The sequence below is a fragment of the Lipotes vexillifer genome, unplaced genomic scaffold, assembly GCF_000442215.2.
Source record: "Lipotes vexillifer unplaced genomic scaffold, Lipotes_vexillifer_v1.1 scaffold90, whole genome shotgun sequence".
Lineage (NCBI taxonomy): Eukaryota > Metazoa > Chordata > Mammalia > Artiodactyla > Lipotidae > Lipotes > Lipotes vexillifer.
Window position 1 is genome coordinate 2,993,737 of NW_006782310.1, and position 26,799 is coordinate 3,020,535.

At 35.7% G+C, this 26,799-nt stretch overlaps 1 protein-coding gene across 3 annotated transcripts in view; it reads right to left on the bottom strand.

Annotated features, from left to right (window-relative positions):
* NOL4 (nucleolar protein 4) overlaps positions 1-26,799 on the bottom strand; it is a 395,622-nt gene that overhangs the window by 235,012 nt on the left and 133,811 nt on the right. For all 3 annotated transcript variants that reach the window (XM_007455174.1, XM_007455173.1, XM_007455172.1), the window contains exon 5: positions 22,351-22,483. In XM_007455174.1, coding sequence (XP_007455236.1) covers positions 22,351-22,483 — 133 coding nt within the window. The remainder of the gene's footprint in view (positions 1-22,350; positions 22,484-26,799) is intronic.

Here is a 26,799-nt window from a genome sequence, read left to right on the forward strand (position 1 = left end):
TATATATATATATATATATATATATATATATATATATAAAATATACATATAAAGACATATATAGTTTTTCCATAAATGAAAAAAAAAAGCCTTTAAGTTACCGTAGAGCCTTCCCAGTTAGAACTTGGTAATTTAAATTTGGACAGTCATTCATATTTGCAAAGGTTTCACTTTGAGGGCTGTATATTTTAATTTTGATAAAGGAGAAAATATAAGAACCTCCAGAAACCAAAAGTACAATGGTAAAATCTTATACACCATGATAGCTGAATGAGGATGATACTTTAGTAGGGGCAGGCAGTAGCATGCACATGGGGTTCCTTGAGCAAACTACAGAAAGGCTGGCTACTTGCAAGAGGCGCTTCCTCTTGACAGATGAATTCTAAAAAGATGCCCATTCGTCTGGGCAGATGAAGCCTTGCACCAGCACATTTGGCTTGGCAGAGCCAAACACAACCTGGAATCAGCCTTCACTCACCCCATGGCCAGCAGCCTTTGTAAAGTGCACAAAGGTCATCACTTCATACCCAAACACAGCAGCCCAGGGGAGCCATTTCTGGCATCCTCCATATCCTTAACATCAACAGTAGCATATTCTCCTTACTCAAAAGATCATCCTGGATACTGTAAAATATGATTATCCAGAAACATGTGGCAAAAGGCAATTAGTGCTGGCTAACTGGACTGAATGAAAGTCACCCTTCTGCTGCATTCATAATGTTGCCCCTGCCTCTTAGGTAGAGTGATGTCTGAAAATAAATTCAGTTCACTAAATGGCCCCCCAAAATGTAGATGTGATATTTCCTTAAATTCAGATGGTTTTCTCTTTATTGCAGATTGCAATAAATTTTGCTAGCTGGGACTCTTCAAAGTGCTGTAGGTGCAGGGGACTCCTGGACTACAGGCTGTTTCTTAGTTCAAATATTCACCTGTGCTCAACTACAGGCAGACAGAAAAGTCACCTGAACAGCATTAACTGAGCTTCTCCTAAGCACGAGAGTTCAAAGAGGAGCTCCTTAATTCTTTCATGCAGATTTGATTTGCTACCTTCTTTTATATAAAATAATGTAAATGGCAAATCCCACTGAATAGTACAGTAACATTTAACACTTGCAGTGTTCTCAGACATACATTTTCTACAAAATGGTGGCTAGTCAATTTATTATTTCTAACAAAATAGAAAGCATCTATTTTTTGCAATGTGATTGACTACGACATAAGTCTTTGAATGGTGAACTCTACTTATGCTTGATTGGAATGTACACTGCAAATTCCCTGGAGGTGTATTCACAAGTCAATGTGAAAATGTGTTATACCAGACAGTAAGTTCTTTCTTGAATCAAATGGAATTCATACAGTCTACTGAATAAAAAGCAAGATATACTCCTTTTTAACTGTTATAATATATATATATATATATATATACACACATGCATATATGTGTGTGTATACTTAAAGTATCCAATGCCAACCAATCACTTCAAAATTAAGTTTCCCTAAAAGTTAATAGTCATTATATAACATTTAAACACAAGAGAAAAACAAAACAAAACACAATTCAAACAAAAACAAAAATACTGCCAAGTACCCTCAATTTTAAGTGGAATTAAAGTCCACAGAATAAAAGATATGTAACAAAGAAGAGGAAAATCACTTTAATTCATGACATAATTTTAAATATTTATAGAAATGAAGAATGTTGGTAGAAATTTGATATCAGTAGACCTCTAGTGGTTATTAGAGTAATTGATAATTTTACTATTTTCCATTACTGCCTCTCTCAGCATAAAACAAAAAGTGTTCAAGTGTTCCAGGATATTACCTTCCATGGTAATAGTGCAAACAGTAGCAAATATCTCTTCATGTCTTTGGAAAAACAATATAAAAAATAAAACTAACTTCCAAACTAGGTTGGCTACAAACTACCAAATAAAAACATTCTAATCTTGCTACCCTTGAAAAATGCCTTGATATGTTTTAAAATCCAGATATTTATCTTTCTTATCACAAGATAACTTCCATGAAAAGAGGAATCCAATGCATATTTGTGTTTTATTTCTTTTCATCACAGATAGTTGAAATATGCTAGCATTGTCTTGAAGCCAAGATACTTTAGTCTAAGTTTAAATATGTGAACAATGAATACATGGTTTTACTTATAAGGGAGACAATAAATACATGTTTTCTCTTTATATTAGAATGAAATAAATGTCAATTTTGGAAGATGATGGTTATAAACCTCTCAGCATTGGTCGGATCACAGAAATTCACATTAGGCGGACATAAATCGGATTCTAATTGAAGCTAAAATACCTCAGGTGAAGTTAATTTCCTTCCTCTAAATTTAAGTCATTGTTATTAATGATGTCTTCTGCCCTTTACTGATAGACAGTTGGCAAAATGCAAAAGCTATCTTGAAGCAGCAGCACTCTTCGGGTGACACTAGATGTTGTAGAGACAGAACAACTCCCAGGAGACAATGCCACACAGCCTCAATACCACACTTTAACAAACCAATTACCTCCCACAAGAATGTGTTCCTTTGCTACATATTATCAAATAATTCATTCTAAAAATGTAAGTGGATGGGGTGGTGGTGGTGGGTGGGATAAACTGGGAGATTGGGACTGACATGTATACACTAATATGTATAAAATAGATAACTAACAAGAACCTGCTGTATAATAAATAAATAAATATTTTTAAAAAAGGTAAGTGGAGAAGACAAAACATTTAGTAAGTCATGTTCAAGATAATTATGTGTACATAATGACAAGCCAGTATGAAAAGCAGTAATTCGGTGATTACTCTTGGGATCAAAATATATAGTTTTAAAACATGTTTTGATCTGGAGGAGGATTTCTAGCAATAAAATGCCGAGTGATCACTTATAAAAGAACATAGGCATAAAATGAACCTGGTACTGGTATCCAATTTCCTACAAAGTATTTCAAAAGGAGGGAAACTGATCAAGATGATAAATTTAAGGTAACTGTGAAGGTCCCTCAGAAATGTTAACTTTGGGCTTTTTGTCCCAGATTTAATGATGGTTACTACTGACATGGTCACCAACTCAAGTGCACAAAAAAGAGAACATTTTCCTTTTTAACTGATTTCAGTTTGTTTGCCCCACTTCCGGTCAGGGAGGGACATTTACGCCAAGTGAAAGTAGTTCAGTCATTTCCAGTGAAAACTCAGTCTTTTTTGTATAACTACTCAATCTCTCTTGTAAACTAATCAGGATTCTAACCTCCACCGGCACCCCTGCCCCTTCTCCCTAAGAGCCTCGGTGAACTTGTGTTGTACGAAGCTTGGAAAGGGTAGGTGAGAAGAAAAGAGAGACCAGTTTATTCTGCCTTGACTGTTTCCCCATGGGAGAGTAGCTATCTCATGAGATGTCTATTCTTATTGGATTTGCTGATGATGACCAGTGATAAATTCAGGACTTGTTCATCCCAACCACGAGATTCTTCCAGCTCAATAGATCTTTCACCTGCTTCTTCCTGTCACCCCATCTCATGCTGGCATGTGTCTGTGAGACTTTCCTTTAATCTATTATCTTAGTACCTCATGCTACCGTTAATGCACTCTTCAGATGTGATGTTGGACACATGGCATCTATGAAGTCTGCAGTCTTTCTGAATAAACCCTGGGGAATGAGACCCACACTCACTCTGTTCTTTGATCCTTCAAGCATATTCCAATTACCCTGCCACCCTGTCCATGGCCACTAGACTTTTCCCAGAGAACCTTGCAGCTCATCCCTCTATATTGCTCTTTTCCATATATAGTTGGACCATTAACTTCTTTGGGGAGGAAAAGAACAGTTCTTATGTAATTATGCATTCTTATCCATTCTATAATTTATTCATTCAGACCTCTAGGCTTTTGCTCCTATCTTAAGCCAATTTCTTAGAATTGTATTCTATGTTTGGATCTTGCCAGTGAAAGCCATGGTTTTAAAACTATATATCTATGCCATTAATTTTAAAATATCTACTGAAGTACTCAAAAGCCAAGCAATTGATTCATTATTCTTTCTATCCCATGCTTAGCCTGAGCACAGTTCATTGGGAAAGCCCTGGATTCTGCTTGAGAGGAGATGTGGCTAGCAGAAGCAGGATTTGAAACACCAAGGACACACAGTTTAACATCAAAATATTGCCCCATCACACCTTAACATTTACAAAACACATGGCCTTTGCACATGCTGTTGCTTCTGTCTGAAGTGCTCTTGTGTCCTTTTTCACCTGTGAACTGCTTTCCATCTTCTGGATCTAGATCACTTCTGAGTGGTATTTCCAGCTCCTCCATGGTCAGGTTAAAACCGTGCCACTGCTGTATTCATGAGGGAGTATACTCCTTCCCCTCATAGTGGTTGTTATACTTTGTAATGATAAATTTAGTCATATATCACCAACCCATTAGACTCTATATCAATGTTAACAGCGTAAAACCCTTGTATGCTTTGCGCACTGCTGAACTTCTAACACTTCATATAGCAGTTCTCACACATAGTAGATGGTCAATAAATTTTTGTTGTAAATGACTATATTATCTTATTGGTTCCTATCACAGACTCTGATTTGTAAAGCAAGCATTACCCCTACTTGAAAATGGAGGGCTCTTAGGCTAATTGTACGTGAAATGGCACGTAAAAGGACACACAGGTCACGTCACACAACCAGGATCTAAACTTTGGTCCTGTGAACCCTGGTCCACTTCTGTCTGTCATACCACAACCTTGTCCATTGTCACTGTCATCTTCAATAATAGTTTGGAATCCGGTATATAAAGAGTTCTTAGTAAATGCTTGCTGTACAAGGTAAAATATTATTTTTAGTAGCAAACAGCAGTATGGTTTAATGGAAAGAAAATAAAAGACATGGTTTAATTTTGCAATGAGAATAATATGTAACCCAAGAAACTATTTTGACTATTAAACAGCATGACAGTATTATAATAATATCACCACAAAAGGGTAAGAAACGTTTTTCAAAAGAAAGTGAAAATACCTAGTGTATCTGGAGCTTATTTACAAATTGTTCATACCCAGAATAACATTTTGTAGTCTTCTTTCTAAGAAAGCAGGAATATACCCTTATCTATAAATGTAAAAGCAGAAGCTAGCCTATTTAAAGATTGGCTGGCTGACAAGTCCTAGAACACATGTAGGGATATTGACAATTGTTAGACAAAAAATATGCCCAAGTGGTAAATGGTTCTATTATTAGCCACTCAACTTACCAAATATAGGTTCTCAAAACCAAAAGCTCTCACAATCATCTAATAAATTTTACTGGGCTACTTTTATTCTTTTTGCAAATGCAAGTAATTTTAATTTATAATATTAAAAGGTTTCTTTTGAAGTTTGATAGTTTGTTTTATTTTGAAAGTTTGCTCACATCTGGGTAGGGCTGAATATCCCACTGTCATACAAGTCTGCTTCACTTAATCTGGATAATTTCTACTTTCTGTAACCTTTAACATTCATTTTTAATGTTTTCATTACATTAACATGACTATTATTGTTATATAAACAAGTATGACTTGTTTGAATTATATTTCAAAATAGTCTATTCACCTGGATGCTTTATGCAGGAAAATGGTACTCTTTATCCAAAAATGAGTACACTTTATTGTTATTTCACACAAAGCAAAGCTGAAATGTTACCCAAAAAAGCTTATAAGATAAAATAAGTCATTATGGGCATGCGTGGATGGGCATGAGTGACAAATCGTATATTTTTTTCCCCTTCTGCCAAACCTTGGTCGTCTTATTTAGAATAAAGCACAGTAAAATAAAATGAGAAGATTCTAAATAAGGAATGCAGTAGAGGAGGTAAATCACAAATTCTCATTGTCCTTTCCATACAAGGAAAGAACGGGGGAAATGAAAGAAATTTTCAAAAGTCAATTACATATTTAACAGATAAAAGGAAATATGAATTTTAAACATAGGGCAATTATTGGCAAGAGATATTATTGAAATAAACAGAATTTAAGTTTGCTACTTCTATTTTAGAAAGCTAAGTGAAACCAACATATTTCAAAGGCTAGAAATAATATCTTAATTTCTTCATAACAATGAAGAAACAAAGATACCTGCATGAAAATAGGCAAGTATGGGGACACATCTACAAGTAGCTATTACAGACAGATTATAAAGCACAACTAATAGTGAAACATTAGTCAGAATATTAATGCTCTGTCCAGGAAATAAGAACTTGATGGGATGCTTGAGCATGCATGGCATAAAATAATGCATGTAAATAAGCATAGTTAAAGAATATAATAAATGAATACAGACCTGGGCTTGGGGCAACTTGGAAACTCATCTTTAAAAATGTAGGCTCCAGATCCAGAATGCCTGTGTTCCAATCCTGATTCTACCACTTAACAGTTGGGTAATGACAGTTACTTAGCCTCAGTTTCTTCATCTATGCCATCAAAATAACAAACCCCTACTTCATAGGATTGTTGTGAAAACCCACAAAGTTAATTCTTGGGACAGTGCCTGGCATACACTAAGCAGTCAAGACATTTTATTTCTCCTTATCATCTCTCTTCACTTTCATTTGGAAATATGTAAAACAATAATCTGATTTTTAGATAGTTGGATCCAGATGAGAATTTAGATCTTTTTCATCAACTCTAAAATAGAATTATGCACATGACATTTTAGATAGATAAACCACTGATGCTGTGGACATGCATTAAGAGAGTAAGCATGTCCTCACTGACACCAGTTTAGAACACTGACCTCAGGGTTCAGGGTACTAAACTCCCCCGTACCTGTAATGCTAACCTGATTTTCCTGATTGCCTTATCACAGATTTGAATAAAGACAGAGCTAAGTAGTTATGAGCTGTATTTTTTGTTTTTATGATGCTAGAATCTATTCTCCAAGACGCTGTTATACCGTAGCAATAATGAGACGTTAGTGGATATATTAGTGAGATAAATCTTCATACTGAAAGATAGGCTGATTGATGATATTTGATTGTCAAAACACTCAAAATTTCTGAAATGTATATAGACATTTGCAGTTGTCAAAGCTTGAATGATGTTGCTGTTGAAGGAAATCCCAAGACCCTCCAGTACCTCAGGACCTCAGGACAAATTTTATGAAAAACACTTGAAGGAAAACAATCATTATTGCTGAAAGCACTAAAACTCTCATTCTTTCTCTCTCCCCCTCCCTCCCTCCCTCCTTTTCTCCATCTCTATATACACACATACATATATATGCACATGCTTATGTACACACATACATTTGGGAAGGAATAGGAATAAGGTTTCTTACAAATGATGTTCATAAAGAAGAGGAAAAGAAGGGAATGCTAATTTCACATTTTAGCAATACCCATGAGTCTTTGTGCTGAACACAGTTTCTTACCAAAGGCACAGAAGACTGGCAGTAAAAGGAAGACAGAGAATGATTCTGGGTGACTCCTGCAGTCAAGGAAAGAAGGAAAAACTGGGAGAGTGAGAAGTCTGCTCCTTCAGCAATCACCCTGGTTTTCTAAGTACTCATCATATGTGTATCTTGGAATTTAAATGGCTCTTTAAAGATGGGAAAGGCTGCTGGGAAAAGGATGGGGGTGTCTCCATCATTCTTTAATCCCTTTTCTCTAGCATGACAAAACACTTAAACCAGTTTAGAGACACAGAGAAAACAATGGAGCCCTGTTTATTTTTTAAAGGAAAATGTTTTGTCAGGAGAAAGACAACAGAAAACGTTATAGATGAAAAGGAGAATCCTAAAAGGGTGAACACTCAGAGTGTTCTGGGGCTAGAATGAATCTTACAGAGGGTTTATCTAAGCTTCTCATGTTCAGATGTAGAAATGGTTGCCCAAATATGTTAACAGTTCTGAAATAAGGCTGCAAAATTAGTTACTGGCAGAGCTGGGCCAAGAAATCAGGTGTCAAGATTTAAAATTAAGAGTTGCCTTGTGAATGAATTCAGTTCCAGATCTCAAAGTTACTTTATTGTTCCATTGCTCCTGACAGGATTTAGGAGGTAGACAAGGCAGACAGCACAGGCATCAGGAACTCCAAAGAAAGGAGTAAAAAAAGACAGCTGACTACTCATTCACGTGCAAGGAAATCAACTAACTTCCTGTCCAATATTTGGCAAGAAAGACTGTGTCTAAGAGTTGAGTACATTTTCACTACAGAAGTAAGCAAACAAAGAAAAAATCTCAAAACACCATTTCAATTCAAAAACTACGTTCTACTATATGTCAAACACTGTGCTGGGCTCCAAGGCAGTAAGCTAGGATGCACAAGATACACTCTGTTTCCTGGCCCCAAGGCGCTCCCCATCAAATAAAATGAGACTGATAAGGAAACCATTATACCATAAATTTATAATGAATAAAATGAAATATCCTTTCAACTGCTTTCTTTAATACCCTCCAACTGTTATTTCCTTCTATCAACCCACCATCTAATTATGATCTTTGTAAACCTAGTAAATAAAGATTTTTTTATGGTCAATTTAGCCCATTTTGTAACTGCTTTATCTCTCTATACAACTCTCTTGCAACAGCAGCTTCAAAGCCCTACTCAACACTGAGATTATTTTTGCCTGAAGGCTAAAACTTTTATAAAAATATAATAGCCAGCTGACCCACATTAGCAACAAGAAATTTGTAAAGAAACACAGCATGGTGTTGGCTTTACAGTGAGAGCTTATAAAGGCTAACCAAGCAATAGTAAAAGGAAACAAAAAAAATTAGAAAAAAAAGTTCGTTGCTCAAGACTTTCAAATTGGGAAAATTCAAGTGGTTTTGATTCTATAATATGGTAAAGATTCGTGGATTTATAGGTTCAAATTTTATTTGAATAAATTCACAAAGGATATGTACTTCCTAACATCTTTCCACTGTCATGTGAATTCTTGACCTTATTTATGCATTATCAGACAGATAAAAATCAATATTCAAAAACAAAAATCAATATTCAAGGACTAATGGGTCTAGCATCTTCTACTTGATTCCAGTAGAATTTTGGCCTCTCCCAGAGACACTGAAACATTGACCACTGGATCCATGTGTAAAAAAATTAATAAGCAGAAACCTCAATTAAATAGAGTTGGGAGACCAGAAAGGGGAGCTCTCATACCCTGCAATGATAGCAGCACTTAACGGGAAGAAGAAAGATACCTCTTCTTTACTGGCACGAACTCAGCCAACAAAAACCCATGACTCTTTTGTGTACTATAGTCCTCCAAATTCCCTTTTCCCTTCTGTAAAAGAGTACTCCTTCCCTTGCATGTGGGGACTTGTGTGAGGTTCCTCATGGCTAAAGATCCTAAATTATAATTGTATAATTCTCTGCTGTTCCTGAATAAACCCATCTTTGCTGGAGAAATATCTGGCAGTCTATTTGTTTTACGTCGACATCTTGGTGGCCGTACAGAGACCAGAGAAGACCCGTGAAGGCTCCTGGGCTGGTGGGCAAATGAGTGTGGTATCCATAATTGAGCCCATTGTTCCTCACTGCTTTCTTGCCAACCTTGAAGTTTGAAGGTATGTCTTTCTCCTAGATCTGAGTTCACAACCTCTTTGTGTTTGAAGCTCTCCAGGCTTTATCTGGGATCTACTTTACGGTTTTTGTCTATCTGGTTAAGGCCTTGTTCTGTATGTGAGTTACTCACTCAGTGCTATGGTCTGATTTTGAGATCAGACTGTTTCAACCAAAGCTGGCTGAGAAGCCATCTGCCCATTTCTTTGGGAACAGGAGCTGCTTCACTAAAACTGTGAAAGTTCAGCCATCCTGCTGGCCCATTCTTTTGGAATAGAGGCTGTTCTCCGGCAACTGGCTGGAAAGCCTTTGGTTCCTCCAGGACAGTGCTGTTTCCTTAGATTAGCTGGTGTTAGGCCTTAAAGGCTATTCAATTTGGAAACTGTTTAAGGTGGAAGCTGTCTGAATTGAGGTGTTTAAGCTGTAGGTTACTTAAGCTGTTTGAAAAGTGTTCTTTTACTCTAGAAAAAAACCTCTAAGAAATGGGATCTCAGTTATCTAAATATTTTGAGGGTGCCTCCACCAGACTCTGGCCAAATTTATGCTTGAAAACCACGGTTTTTCCCCATGTACATCTATAATTAAATGGACTAACTTGACCAAAGACAATTTATTTATTTATTTATTTTTTTTTTTGCGGTATGCGGGCCTCTCACTATTGTGGCCTCTCCCGTTGCGGGGCAACAGGCTCCGGACGCGTAGGCTCAGCGGCCATGGCTCACGGGCACAGCCGCTCTGCGGCATGTGGGATCTTCCCAGACCGGGGCACGAACCCGTGTCTCCTGCATCGGTAGGTGTACTCTCAACCACTGCGCCACCAGGGAAACCCGACCAAAGACAATTTAGAGTATCGAAGGCCATTATGGAGAACTTTGGAAATTACCAAACTTAATTTCCTGAAAATGGAATTGGACTACATAACTCAAAAATTTCCAGAACTGAGTGGAATACTTATTTTGATTGGTATTTTCAGGCTTTCTAACATTATGAGGGGTCTAAAACTGTCTCTCTGAAAATTAAGGTTTTAAGATTAACTGAGGCAAACAAATGATTAAAGAAAGAAAAATGGCTCCCAAAGCCTCAGGCTCTCCTTCCTTCAATTGTTTGTCTCAGGTTCGGCCTCTGGTGCCATCTTGCCTCTCTCCCTCAGTTGCTCATGGTCAGACTCCACCTCGAGCACCATCTTCCTCCTTCCCTCCTACTACAACTATGCCTCCTCTACGCCCTCAATTCCCCCATACCAATTCTCTCTCCTAACTTCCCCCTCTTTCTGAAGCTCTTTCCTCTCCCTTTTTCTCTACACTCACCAGGATTTGCCCCTTTAGAATTAAACCCTCTGAGGATCCAGAGGCTAAGCCCTTAATTTCTTATATTCCCTGGACTAAAGCTTAACGGCGAGCCATAGCCAAAAATTTTCCTAAAGTAACCAAAGATCTTCACAGACTTGCTGAGGAATTTAATATAGTCATTTAAACTTACCAACCTGGTTTCTCAGATTTGTATCAGTAGATCATAAGCCTGTTGGTAAAGGCCAGGCCCAGCACTGGATGAAAACCACTAATTGGGAAAATCCTAAAAGGTCTCTGGAATTAAAATAGGGAGACCAGCCTGCTAACTTATATAGGATCAGGCTTGAACAATTGTTAGGCAACTTCATCAGGCAATTTGCAGGGCTTTTCCAAAGCTTGTTAATTGGAACAAGATTCAGGCCTGCAAACAAAAATCCGATGAACCTGTTCGTGACTTCACAATTGACGTCAGATTTTTAAAGAAAATTCTGGTCTTCTTTCAGATGTTGGTTCCTTCCAGATTGCTTTTAACTCTGTGCTTATTAAAGGGCTGAACCAGGACCTTTTCCTTCTAGTGAAAAGGACAGGATGGAATGGGAAGCTATGTCCACTCCAGATTCAGTTAATCTAGAAAAACAGCTCTCTCACACCCTAGATAAGTCACCTAAAAGGAAGACCACCAAAATTCTTAATCTTCACATCCAGCAAATGAAGACTCCTAAGCGAAACCAAAACCCTCTTAGTTTCTGCTATCATTTCAAAGGGGGCACGAACCCGTGTCCCATGCATCGACAGGCGGACTCTCAACCACCGCGCCACCAGGGAAGCCCCCAATCCTCCCTCTTAACTGGCTTGGAGAAAGATTTTTCCAGATTCAGGATGAATTTCTTCCAATCCTAACTGACACTGGAGCCACATTCTTCGTACTCAAACACACTGCTATAAAGCAGCCCCTGTCTCAGAATACTGGAACAGTTCTAGTGGGGATTTCTAATGAAGCTGTCTCTGAACCTACTCCCTTTTGTTTAGGCCCTTTGAGAAATATACATCCTTTTTTTCCCCTTTAGTCCCTCAGTCCCTATACCTTTATTAGGCTGGGAATTCTTAGGGAAGTAACATGCTGGGATTTTTTTTCTCCCAAAAGGGGTAAATCATTCTAGAATTTCACAGTAGTCATCAAGTAACCAACCAGGTGAATTAAATAACACTTTGGCATATTTCATTTGTTCCATTTCTGATGGTACTAGAGCTGATTCTGGAAACACTCTTTGTTCCCATTGAATTAGCTACCATACTCCTTATGGGAAAAATCTCCAAATGATATTGGCAAAATCCACAGCACACCTCCCATCAAAATTCAAATAGATCCCTCAAAACCTCTTCCCAGAATCAATCCATACCCTATAAGTAAAGCAGCCCTTCAAGGCATAAAACCCATAATAGAAGATTTCAAGGCTTAAGGCCTCATTATCTCTTGTAGTAGCCCCTGGTGCTACTATTTTACTGGTGCGAAAACCTAAGGGCTGAGGGGGAAGGTGTATCTCGGACCTCTAAGCAATAAACGATACTGTTAACCCTCTACACTCTGTTGTTCCTAATCCTCTTAGGTTACTAATACCTATTCATTCCTACCGGAAGTAAATTCTTTACTGTAATTGATTTATACAGTGCATTCTTTAGTATTCCAGTATTGATGAAGCTGGTCAATGCCTTTTAGCCTTCACCTGGGAAGAAAAACAATTCACCTGGACAGTAATGCCTCAGGGTTTTACTGAGAGTCGTCCTTATTTCTTGCAAATCCTGAAGGCTGATCTGGATGATATAAAGTTCTCTAGAGGTTCTATTTTGTTGCAAAATGTGTACGATTCGCTTCTTTGCTCTCATTCTCAAGCCTCCTCATAGGAAGACCACACCCATGTGGTCTTTTAGCCTTAAAGGGACATAAGTTGCCAAAACAATTGCATTTTTTCCAAACCCAGGTTCAGTATAGCATCTGATATCAGAACAAGGGCTATACCTAGATGCAGACAGGCTTCAAGTTGTCCTAAACTTCCCTAAACCCAAAGCTCAGTGCCACCTGCAAGGCTTTCTCTGGACAGTTAGTTATTGCTGAAACTGGATTCCAAATTTCTCTCTTATGGCCAAACCTCCATATGTTTTACTAAAGAACAACAACCCTGATCCAATTCTATGGGAGTAACTGAATGGCACAGCCCTTAAAGGAGAGTTTGAGGAACCTATCTGCCCTTGGGCAGCCCAATTATCAGATGACCTTTTTTTCGTTTTGTACATGAAAAGGAAGGAAATGCCCTTGGAGCACTTGCCCAACAACATAGAGACCACCATCCACCCAATAGGGTATTACAATCAGCAACTGGACCCTGCCACATAGGGCTACTCCCCTTGTCTTAGAGCCATTACCACCACTGTTCATTTGGTTAAGACCATTAAGAAAATTGTTGTGGGATTTCTTTTCACCATTTCTGTACTTCATGCATTTTTGTACTATTTTTGTACCGCTCCTGAATTCTCATCACACTCATTTCTCATTCAGCCACCTCACCTCCTATGAAGTCCTTTTATTAACTGCTCTTCACATAACTCTTTTACATTGTAGCAACCTTAACCCTACTACTTGCCTCCCCTCTGTCACTGATGAAGTCCCTCACAACTGCTTAGCACTGATGAATCACCTCCTGACTCCTCGTGATGATTTACAGGAAACTCCTCTGGAGCAACCTTTTCACAGTGTGCTATCAGGAGGTGAAGACCTTATGCATTGCACCTTGTAACCTGGAGATTTCATCTACTGGAAAAAAACACCTCCTGAAGAACTCCTCAAATTCGATAGAGATGTCCCTATCAGGTACCTCTAACTAACTCCTGTCCCACCAAACTCCAAGAAATAGATTCTTAGATTCAAATGACACACCTACAGAAAGCACCGAATCCTGAATGGACCTACACATCATCTGGTGACATGAAAGTAAAGATTTCCTGGAATTGAAGCAGGTGACATTTGATAGAATAACTTTCCTAAGATATCAGGACCAAGCCTGTTGGAAGATATCTGGACCAAACCTTTGATGGTGACATAACACTTCAGATGATATATGATGTCTATGATCTTGATAACATATGGACCTTAGATAAAATGTGCCTGAGAGTTCCCCCTACTACCACTCCTCATTATTCAAATGTGACCTCAATAGTTTTCTAAACGGTGCACTTTCCCTCTGACATGAAACATTACTCCTAGGAAAGGTCCTTCTTGGAACTGAGGAACAAAAAGCCACTAAAACTAGAAAACTTTACGCTTGATCAGTGATGCGCTCAGAGAAAGAACTTTTTCAAAAGGGGGACATGAAAAAAATAAATAGAAACCTCAATTAAATAGAGTTGGGAGAAAAGAAGGGGGAACTCTCATGCCCTGCAATGACAACAGAACCCAAATGGAAGAAGAAATACCTCACTTCTTTCCTTGGAAGGACTCAGCCAATGAAAAGCCATGGACTCTTTGTTTATTATAACCCTCCCAACTTTGTTTTCCCCTCTATAAAAACATTCTCCCTCCCTTGCCACTAGGGGACTTATTGCTACTTTGTATGTCTCACCATGATCGCAGACCCCAAATTGCAATTCTCTGCTAATCAGGAATAAACCCATCTTTCCTGGAGAAATATCTGGCAATCTATTTGTCTGGCAATCTATTTGTTTTAGGTCAACACATTCATGAACCAACAATCACTACCATGAAGAAAATGACAAACCACAAGAGCAATACTCGAAAACAAAGAACTAAAACCCAGAAGTAAAATTCCAAATTAAGTTGCCATCCTTTAATGATCAGATTAGACTCTCCAAGGCAAGCCTGGAACCAAGCCAGTTTCCCCTGATTTTCCAGAGACCCAGGACCTAGCTAAGATTGGATTGGTCTCTGGGGTGTGCAAACTTCAGACTGAAATCAGTAAGCTAAATTTCTATCAAGCACTAACTTATATAAAAAATCACTTAAGTAATACAAGAATCAAAAAGCAGAGTTTTAACCTAAGAGAAAAGTAAACTTTCAAATAATATGATGCTAAATGCAAGAAGAAAATAACATTCCCCACAAAAGTATACTAAATAAATGCATAATTCAGCATCTTTTTTCCATACTTATGCTTTATATGTAAGTCAACTTGCTATTTCTTCTTCTGCTTTTGGAAATAGAGAATTACTACTTAAAAGCAATTTCAAATGATTAAATATACAAACACCAAGACACACACACACACACACACACACACACACACACACACACGCAAACACAGGCATACATAATATTACAAAAAAATCTAGCAATCAAAATTTCCTCTAACTCATAGTAACATTCTTTATAATTAATTATTGATTTTCTTTATTTAGCTTATAATAATACTTTATATTTCTGCAAATTATAATAATAATTACTTATAGAGCAACTGCAATGAAGAGAAAGCTCTCTAAAAGCTTCATCAGCTTAACTACCTCAACCCAGAATAATTAATTCAATAAATTTACCATGAGAATTACTTTTTAATCAGGCATTAGAACAACTTGTTCTAAGAAAAAACAGCAGCACTGTAACATTTTCATGTATTTTAAGTCCATAAGTGTATTCAGCTTAAAAATTGAGAACAGTAGCAGTGTTAAGAATAGACTGAAATTTGGAAGTCAAAAACTTTATTACACTTACGTAAAAAGAAAATAAATCAACATTCTTTTGACCATTTTTGCTTTATGCAAAATTTCCTAAACAATTAGAAACAGTTAAAAGAAAATAAAGTTGTAGAACAAAGAAAATGAAATGACTTACACAAGACAACACAACCTCAGTAGGGAATTTAGTGTTCAGTCTGAACAAATTTTAAGAGCTTTTCTACTTAAAACTCACCATCATTAAAAATTAATTACTAAATTTAATTTTCTATTATGTATACTGTTTTACATCATTTTTATTAAAAACATGTTTTATTAGATTTTCCAACTAAATTAAATGGCGAATAGTAGTTGTTTTATTGCTGGTTTGTATACTTTAATAATTACCGGAAACTATTCTATTCAGCTAAATTCGATGCAGTTTTAGTCACAAACATATTTTTACTAAAATTGTATTAACATGTACACAGAGAAGTAAAAAGGTATTGTGTGTGTGTGTTTTCTTAAGTCCAAGGTGTACAATATTCAGATAGATCAGACTGCAAACACACTATAAAACATAATAGACTAGTAGAAGGATGTTTTCAAAAGTAATAAAAAATGCAGTATGGAGCAACTTTCATAATGAAGAAAACAGTGTTAACTGAAACCCATAGAAACTTGCACAATCCTCACTCAGAAAGTGACTCAGAAGGTACCACTGACCAAAAACAGCATTTGAGCATCTGAACTACCACCCACCTGACTCAAATCTGTTGTCATCTACACATTCCAAAACTGCCAGGTAGAAATGGGAGGAGTATCTTCAAAAGTATAGTCTGGAACATCGGCACCACCCTTTTCCCCACACCTTAGTCATCCCATCTGAGGTGGGTCCCCCAGATCTGTATTTTTCAAATCAGTTCCCCAGGTAGGAGTCTATGCTGTCAGCTAGCGTATAATCTAAACAAGGACAAAAAAAAAAGTGCAATGGCCACTCCAATATCACTTTACCCAGTTATTTACCTCCCAACTATAAATTGCTATTTTTAAATTAACTCCCTTCCATGTTTACACTCAAAACAAGACTATGGTCATCTTAAAAGTGTACTAGTCAAGATACACAGTGTTTGCTGTACATGTGCATGCATCACTGCTCTGAAACAATATATTTTGAAATCTATCCCAATTTCAGAAACATTTTGCTTTCATAATTTTCATGTTCTATTTTATTTTAAGTTATTCTAGAGCTTAAACTATTAGGTTCAGTCAATATGGCAAGTTCATATGGTTCAACCTAATACATCATGTTCATGTTTGGACATTAGAATTCAAAATATTTACCTATTACTCGGAGATAATGCAGGTTCGGTTCCAGACCAGCACAGTAAAAATGAATACTGTAATAAAGCAAGTCATATAAACTCTTTGGTTTCCCAGTGCATATAAAAGTTATGTTTACACGATACTGCAGTCAATTAAGTGTGCGATAGCATTACATCTCAAAAAACAATGTACATACCTTAACTTAAAAATACTTCATTGCTAAAAAATGTTAACTGTCATCTGAGCCTATGGTTAGTCAATCTTTTTGCAATAGTAATATCATCGACCACTGAGCTTTTGCATCAAAGATCACTGATTGCATATCACTATAACCAATATAATAATAATAAAAAGGTTTGAAATATTACAAGAATTACCAAAATGTGACACAGAGACACAAAGTGAGCAAATGCTATTGGAAAATTGGCACTGATAGACTTGCTCGACACATGGTTGCCACGAACCTTCAATTTGTAAAAAAAAAAAAAAAAAAATCTGCAAAGCACAATAAACTGAAGAGCAATAAAATGAGGCGTGGCTGTATTTAATTACCTATAATATATTAATAGCTTATATGAATTATTACTTAATTTTCACTAAACTGATATTTATGTAAAAAATTTACCTGCTCTTAGCAGTGAAGTAAGACCTAAAGTTCTTCTAAGTCTATTATAATTAAGCATTATCGTAAGACATATATATATATATGATTATATATACACACACACAGTATTCTAATATTTGTATGCACATTAGCCAATATATTCCAATTCATTTTTTCCTGTTTATCAAAAATGGCCTAACTAATTGAAGCATATCAAAACATTTCTAGAAAACAAACATTATACAGAAAGAGGGAGATTTTCAAATTCTGGCAAATGAACTATGCATTTCTAAATGATATTAGAATTATCAAATACATCTCTGAATGAAAAACTTGTCTTAAATACATTATTTACAGGTCCATCACGGGTAGAAATTCAAGTAAATGTTGATGAATGCTTTAAGAGAATTCTCAACTCTCAAGTCTTTCTCCCTCTTTTGTTGTTTCTAGACATTACAACACTTTGCTTGGCACATGGAACATTGTTAATTTTCAATGTATAAACAAGTCATTGTTTGATACATTAGTGAAGTACCAAATATTGCAAAAAACTTATGTTAAAATATATCTCTACATAACTTCATTGAGTCGAGAGACAAGGCAAATTCAACACATTCTCCTAAGGGATATATATCCTGTAATGTCACAACCAAAGCAAAACAAAATGAGGGCCAAAAAGAAATGTATACTTTTTTTTCTATTGCAGTCCCTTACTTTTAAAGCTGATTAAGCTGATGTGCAAAGAGTTGAAGGTTTCGACTTCCTTTTGTATTCCTATAATCTTAAAAAAATTGGCAAAAGGGAAAATCCAATTTGTTGTGACTTAAAAATACAGAAATCCTTTGCTGGTAATAACCTAATAATATTTTTTGAGTTTGAAAAAGCACACATAGGGGCTTCCCTGGTGGCGCACTGGTTAAGAATCCACCTGCCAATGCAGGGGACACGGATTCGAGCCCTGGTCCAGGGAGATCCCACATACCGCGGAGCAGCTAAGCTTGTGGGCCACAACTACTGAGCCTGCACTTTAGAGCCCGCAAGCCACAACTACTGAGCCCACGTGCCACAACTACTGAAGCCCATGCACCTAGAGCCCATGTTCCGCAACAAGAGAAGCCACCACAATGAGAAGCCCATGCACCGCAACAAAGAGTAGCCCTCGCTCGCTGCAACTAGAGAAAGCCCGCACACAGCAACGAAGACCCAACACAGCCAAAAATAAATAAAATAAATTTAAAAAATATATATATTAAAAAAAGCACACATACTCCCTTATAAAAAATATCAATAGTATACAGTATGCTATTAACTCAGAAAAGCAATTAAAATGGTTCTTAGAAAACTATTTCTCTATCAGAAGAAGTTGAATATTTATTTTGCACTGAATCTTTGTTTCTAAATCTGACACTTTTGCCAGACATCTTTTAATAAACAACCTAAGACAACAACAAAAAATAAATCAGCTGTTTTTAGATTGTACAAATTCAGAATAAATAATTGATTAAGAAAAAAGAAAACTATTTTGAGCTAATCCATGTTTCCACAAATTTCTAGGATCTGAGATTGGAAGACAGAAGTCTTAAGTGACAGTATTCCTACTTATCATCCATCGAAATGGATGACAGAACAAGAACACTTACAAACTGATGAACATTCGAGTACAGAGCACCTTTAAGCTTTTTGAACCAGGAGCGCTTTTTGGAATTCCACCGACCCCAGCCACTACAGAGCAGAGCCTCTTTCACAGTAAGCCCCTTATATTCCACCGCAGCTTAAAGGAACTCACGCTTTCATGAGTAACGCAAATGATTATATAATCTTTAAATGATTTTAAACTAAAGGCATTATTTTAAGACTGCAAAAAAGTTTTAAATAGCATAATATATTTTACTCAAAAAATGGGTGAGGTGGTCAAAAGGTAAAAACTTCCAGTTATAAAATAAATAAGTCCTAGGGCTATATTGTACAGCATAGAGTTAATAAGACTGTATCGCATATTTGAAAGTTACTTAGAGAGTAGATCTTAAAAGTTCTCATTACAAGAAAAAACAATTGTAACTATATGTGGTGATGGATGTTAACTAGAATTATTGTGGTGATAATTTCCAATTGTTATGTTGTGTATCTGAAAATAATATGATGTTCTATGTAAATTCGATTTCAATTTTTTTAAATGAGGGTAAAATGCTTCCTATGCAAAGATTCAAAGTTTCTGTGCATTTTCTATCTTCATATTTTCATTGAGTTAGGGGAGCATTATAAAGTTAAAATAAGCAAAAGAAGCTGAATATTATACATCAATTGACACATTTTTCTGTTTACCAAATTCCTCATTCTGGTTTGTGTCTTCTTCACCTTTACCGAATTATCTAGCCTGGTGGCAAGATATTTCCATTCTTTTCCTCCCCTTCCCCAATATGCATAAGATAATTATATTTCCGAAATGATCTATATTTTATATTCTTTCTTTCCCTTGGTATTGAATAGATTTCAGATCTTTTATAACCATAGTGAGATGAACACTGAAAAAGTTTTTTTCTATTTTATAGAAATATGTGTCCAATAACACATTGTTATACTTACTTGTGTTATAATTAGTGGGAAGGATTCCTAAAAAATCACAATATGCTATTTCAATTTCTTTATAATAATATCTTAACAGTAATCACTTAGTGTCAATGAAAATAGAACATTTAAATTTAACCTTCAAAAGTTTATATTGTTCATATTTTATGAATATTAAACTGGAGTTTCAGCTGTTAAAATATGAATTTCTCTTACAATTTCTCCAAAGACTTCAGACACATCTAATCCAAGGCTGCAGAGGAAGGAATTTAACTGCCAAGTCAAAATAAAATAATGCTCTAGACTACGCTGCCCAATAAAGTAGCCACCCGCCACACGTGGCTATTGAAATATAAATCAACATTAATTAAAATTAAGTCAAATAAAATCAAAATTAGTCTCTCCATGTACTAGTCAGATGTCAAGTACTCAATAGCCATAGTGACTATCGGTACTGGACAGTGCAAATACAGAACATTTCCACAATCTCAGAAAGTTGATTGAGCAGTGTTTCCTAGACTTTCCTTCTCAAGGAGAAGTGTGAAGAGAAGTCATTGAACATGTAAGGGAAGGCTTAGGCTTAGGTTGGAGAAGGAACAGCTAGGTAAGTCCTTATCCTTGAGGCATACATCAATGTACGATGAGAAAGTGCTTTCTCCTAAGAGGAAGTAATATTTGACATTATTCCACTGCATTTTATTGATATAGACTTATATCACATCAGCTGTCCCCTAGCCAAAGATCCACCATAGACAAATCAATCAAGAAAACAAAGAATTTCCGTCATAAGAGATATCCTCTTATTATTTATGGTCCTCAAAATTAAGGAATAAAAAAGATGATGGTATAAACAGGCAAAATACATGGATAAATATTAATAGAGTGATATATATATAGTTATTAGTTATATACAGTTATATAGTTATTATTTTTATATAGTTACATAGTTACAGTGTTTTATATATATGTGTGTATATATATATATATATATATATACACACACACACACACACACACATAGAGAGAGAGAGAGGGAGGGAGTTATTCCATCATCCTGGTGCTACACATTTTCCATTAAAACTTAAAATCTGAAGATCTACTAATATTTTAGAAGAAAAAAAGTAATTTATACCCACACCAGAAGAACTACATACTTAGAAATTTCCCAAATAAATGTCATTTCTATTGCAATAGCTATTTTATTATGTAGTGAATAATATATGATTTTAAAATCGCTGATGATCAATGTACTGCCTCTTTCTCGTAACTCATGCCAACAAGGAACCAACATCTTTTAGACGCATCTGAAGTGGGAACAAAAGCCCCCTCGCCTTTTTAAAGACTTTTTGTATGCTTAAAATTAGGGATTTCTAATTTGACAACATACGAACACAAACAGCAGCTAGAAATGCAGCAATCTTTTGTAACCAGTTTTTAACAGCAAGTGTCAGAGAAAGCAAGGAAAGATCTTTTTTTGTTCTCAACAGATGTAGGCACAAAAATACACAGCCAGAAAGCTCATTTAAACTTGCTAATTACAGGAATAATAAACTAATTTTGAATAAAACTGGACAATTTCCTTCTATTTGTAACCCTGAATTTTCATCCACAATTACCCAAGTAAGGTACATTTACTTGCATACATAATTTTATATTTACATACATAATTTTATATTTATAAGGACAAAAATCTACAAAGATAGTTTTAAAAGATCTCTGGATACATTAGACCTAAAGTGTTAACTGCTAAGTCTACTTTCTCTACATGTCCAGTTTTCTCTACCTTAATTAACTGTTCTATCAAGAAGAGTGGGATGACTCAGGAATCTTCAATGGACCCAGGAATAAAAGATCACAATCTGTCCTTCCTTTACAGCTGAATAAAATAGCTCAAAATCGCAGCAAAAATCTTCTTACCCAGCAAAATCCCTATGGCAAAACTGTCCTTTTATAGCAATTGTTTTTGGCCAAAACTTTGTCTTTTAGTAAAATTAAAACATCCAAATTAATCTTTTGACCATTTTTAAACTCTTAATTCAGTCAGGAGAATAATGGCCCAAGGAACCAAAGCCAGAAAATATCACAGAAACCCAAACTACATTGATAGAACTCATTTTAAGTTCAGACAGCAAAACATGGGCAAGCCTGGATTTTATAACCAGTATTTGCAGTTTTAAACCAAGTATTGATACTTGAATCTAAAGATAATGAAGCGGATAATATAAGCTGAGTGCACAGAAAAAAAAGTCTCCATGGAAACAGATAAAAAATTAACACAAGAATAAGAAGAAGTTGTTTTAACAACTTCTGATTCAGGTTTTTGTTAATGTTTTGTTTTGTTTACTTGTTTGTTTGCTCAATTTGAAAGCCTTACCATCCTGCTGGCCGTGAAGAGCCTGGGGACTTTGCATCCTTTCCTCAAGATTGGAGCTAAGGTCAGAGTTCACAGCTGACATCCGTGTTGAATCGCTCATATCAAATTCGTCACTTTCTATTGAACTTTCATCCTGAAAATTGTTTTAAAATATCATCAAGTATCATAAAATATAATACATTCAGATAATGACCATTTTATCTATAGGGTCAATTAAAGTTTAGCCAGTTAGTAAGCTTTTACAGAACTCAGTAAAATGTTACACATGAATAGATTCTTGAAATAACAAATAAGAAATTTGAAAACGTGTGAAGATTCAATGTTCTATGTAAAAGATGTAAAACATAAAATAATGTATTTAGAAAGGACATAGTTGAGGAATTATCTGAATAGTGAAAGAATGGATTTTTTTTTTAATTAGTAAAAAACTTCCTAATAGAGTCAATCACAAAACATAGCATAAAAAGAAATACATGTTTTAATTTTTTAAATAAATGACAATAAAATATTATAAGCAAAAATATGATACTGCAATAAAAATCTTAACTAAAAATTTTTCGTTGGTAAAGAAAATGGAATCTAAAAACAGACAAACTTACATGGCTAGATTCAAAGTCCACATTTGCTGGAAAACAAGTTAATCTTAGCACAACCTTTCTTTCTTTACAAGGGAATATAAATGGCATTGCAACCACAAAAAGTTCAAGGTAAAAGTGTGCAAGATCCATTTACCAAAAGCCAGATCAGCAAATGGCTAAATTACCAAAAGGCAAATTTGCCAAATGGTCAATTCATCAAAATCTGTCAAATATTAACTTAAACCAAATCTATGCTATGTTGCTATAGTCATTTCCTTGAAGCAAACTCCTTTTTTGCTTTGGAGAACTGATTTTTGGACAAATGCTCTGCTTATGTAGGCAGGAAGGCCTTAGAAACCTGTGTAAAATATCATAAATGTTTAACTGAAACCACCAGGTTTAACTTCAATTTGTAAACATTTGATCTGAAAGTCTAACATCAATGTAATGATTACCAGTAGCAGTAGCAAATTTATATTTGCTTACATACTTCATCTTCATCACAGCCTGTGAGTTAGGTGCCAGCATTTACCCAATTTTACAGATTGAGAAATTGAGGCACAGAGCTGTTAAGTAATTTATTATACTATTATATACCAGAACTGGGATTCATTATGATGTCTCCCAAACTTAAGAAAAGAGCTTCTTTGAATAGTAAGAGTTCCCCTGGCTTCATAAATGACATCTTGGTATCAGCAAAGAAGTTGCTGTGGTTAAGGTACAAGAGCATTCTAGCAGACTTACAACGGGCATTCTGATCCCTAGGTCAGGCCCAGGTGATTTGGGTGTTCTTCCCTTACCTAAGGTCTGATTGTGTCTGGGTCTACTGAGTAGCACTAGCTCTTCATTAATTCAGCGAGGAAATGCCACCCTGGGAGGCCTCTGGGCAATCAGCCACACAGACTTCTCCCAGCCACGTGCACTCTCGGTACATTATGTTATCTCCAATTCTAAATTCTAAGAAAATCCAAAGCATCTGAAATATTAAATATATATGTTCAAAAGAGAAGAAAAATGACAGAATTCAGTGCACACATCCATGTTATCAATGTGTACCATATACCTATATGTACATATATACACACACATAGCTAGATGATATAGATATCCATTATATACACGCTATATAGTGTCTGTAATATCACAGTGTTTTAGAGCACATTCTCTGGAACCAGACTGCCTGGATTCAGATTTATACTCTGCCACCTATTAGATGTGTCTCCTTAAGCAAATTACCTAACATTTCTGTGCCTCAGTTTCCTCACCGATAAAACGGGAGAAATAATAGTATCAACCTCATAGGGCTATATAATGATTGAGGGGCTATAATACATCTAAAGTAGTTAAAACAACGTCAGATCCATAATAAGCACAAAACTGTTTGATATTGTTATATAGAATATGTAACAAATTCTATAGTATATAGATTCATATTTATTATATGAGCACATACAAAAATAAATGTAATGGTAAAGATGATCAATATGTGTTTATAAAGTAGCTGTGGATACTATATGAACATAGCCTTTATAAAAGCATTTATTATATACCGTACAAAGAGCTAACTAGATGTAATCTAGTAAAATACTGTTTCCATGGTATGTGTATGTGTGTGTACGTACACACACAACCATCTGAGATATATGTATATATATGTGTGTGTCTATGTGTAAAAGCTATGTGTGTGAGGCTATGTGTGTGTATGTTTAAGAAGAGCTAGACACAAAGATTGAGGCTTCAGTCTCTGTTCTATAGAATGGTTAACACAAACTGCACACTATGGCTAATCAATGTAGCTAGTGTGGCTAAAGAACTGACAATTTAATTTTAGTTAATTTGAATTAATTTTTATTAAATTTAAATATCCCTGTATGTCTAGTGGCTACCATGTTGGACAGAGCAGATTCAACATTCCTCACTGTTGGATATTTCCAACCATCACTATTAGCAAAACAATAAACATCCTAACACTTAAATTGTTTTGTGCAACAAATTCCTTAGTATAAATTTTTAGTCAAAGCATATAAATAACTTTTTAAAGTTTTAAAATAATTATTGCCAAACTCTCCCCCAGAAAGTTTGTTATGGTTTAAACTCTCATCAACAGTTTGTAAGAAGGTCAATTGACCTTACTTTGGATACAGTATTTTGTAATTTTAAAGGGATTCCCATTCCTGGCCTTCTTTATCTCTCTGAATAGCATTTAGTATTGTCCTATATACATACTTTCATTATTTACTTCCTTTATTGTCTGTTCCCCCACTACCACTAGAAGATAAGCTTAATAAAGGCAAGGATTTTTGTCAATTTATTCACTGTTTATCCCCATTACCTATAAGAGTGACAGTTACAGAGAAGGTACTCAATAAATATTGATTGAAGTAACTGAATAAACATTTATTAAAATTTAACTCATCACAAAGGAATATCTTACTTGATTTCCATTTTAACATGACTTATCTTACTTAACCACCTTCCTTTCTTTCAATAATCACAATTTCCAAAATTTCATAAATAATCTAACTCATCATTTATCTGAATAGTTTTAAGACAGTGTACACCCAAGTTAGCATTTTTGAAATGTAATGATAAGAGTTATTTTCCTAACCCAGTTATAATTTAAAAGGATCTGTCTCTCTTACGTGAAACACTTAGGATTTTTTAGAAGCCAGAGGGATTTAGCATATGTGGACCCTACTGTCGGCACAAAGTTGATCTTACTTTTTGGTCTAGAAATAAACAGATCAATATCTAAACGAGTTTTCTACAAATAATTTGACAGCTCTAACTAGTTTATGAGTTTTTTAAAAAGATTTTCAATTATTGTGATGACTCATGGGCATAATATTTTTATTCTCAGGGATGGATAAACAGTAATATTTTCTTAATTGTCTTTCCTGTCTTTGATTTTATTACTAGTTATTCAATCATTTATATACAGCTATCTAATAATATGGAATCTGATACTGCCGCTGCACTAATACAGATATTCTTACAGAGTGTACTTGTCATAAAATCTTGAGATAAAACAATTTTATAAACATAGTTTTGAGATTAAACCTGCTCACATAAAGAGGAAAATCAAAAATTTGATTTCTGGGCTTCTCTGGTGGCACAGTGGTTGAGAGTCCGCCTGCCAATGCAGGGGACACGGGTTCGTGCCCCGGTCCGGGAAGATCCCACATGCCGCAGAGCAGCTGGGCCCATGAGCCATGGCTGCTGAGCCTGCGCGTCCAGAGCCTGTGCTCCGCAGCAGGAGCGGCCGCAGTGGGGAGAGGCCCAGGTACCGAAAAAAAAAAAAAAAATTTGATTTGTGTTTTATGAACAAAGTTAACAAAGTAATTGTAAAAGAATTTAATCTTTGATAAAGGAGGCAGGAATGTACAGTGCAGAAAGGACAGCCTCTTCAATAAGTCGTGCTGGGAAAACTGGACAGGTCCATGTCAAAGTATGAGATTAGATCACTCCCTAACACCATACACAAAAATAAGCTCAAAATGGATTAAAGACCTAAATATAAGGCCAGAAACTATCAAACTCTTAGAGGAAAACATAGGCAGAACACTCTATGACATAAATCACAGCAAGATCCTTTTTGACCCACCTCCTAGAGAAATGGAAATAAAAACAAAAATAAACAAATGGGACCTAATGAAACTTCAAAGCTTTTGCACAGCAAAGGAAACCATAAACAAGACCAAAAGACAACCCTCAGAATGGGAGAAAATATTTGCAAATGAAGCAACTGACAAAGGATTAATCTCCAAAATTTATAAGCAGCTCATGCAGCTCAATAACAAAAAAAAAAAAAACCCAATCCAAAAATGGGCAGAAGACCTAAATAGACATTTCTCCAAAGAAGATATACAGA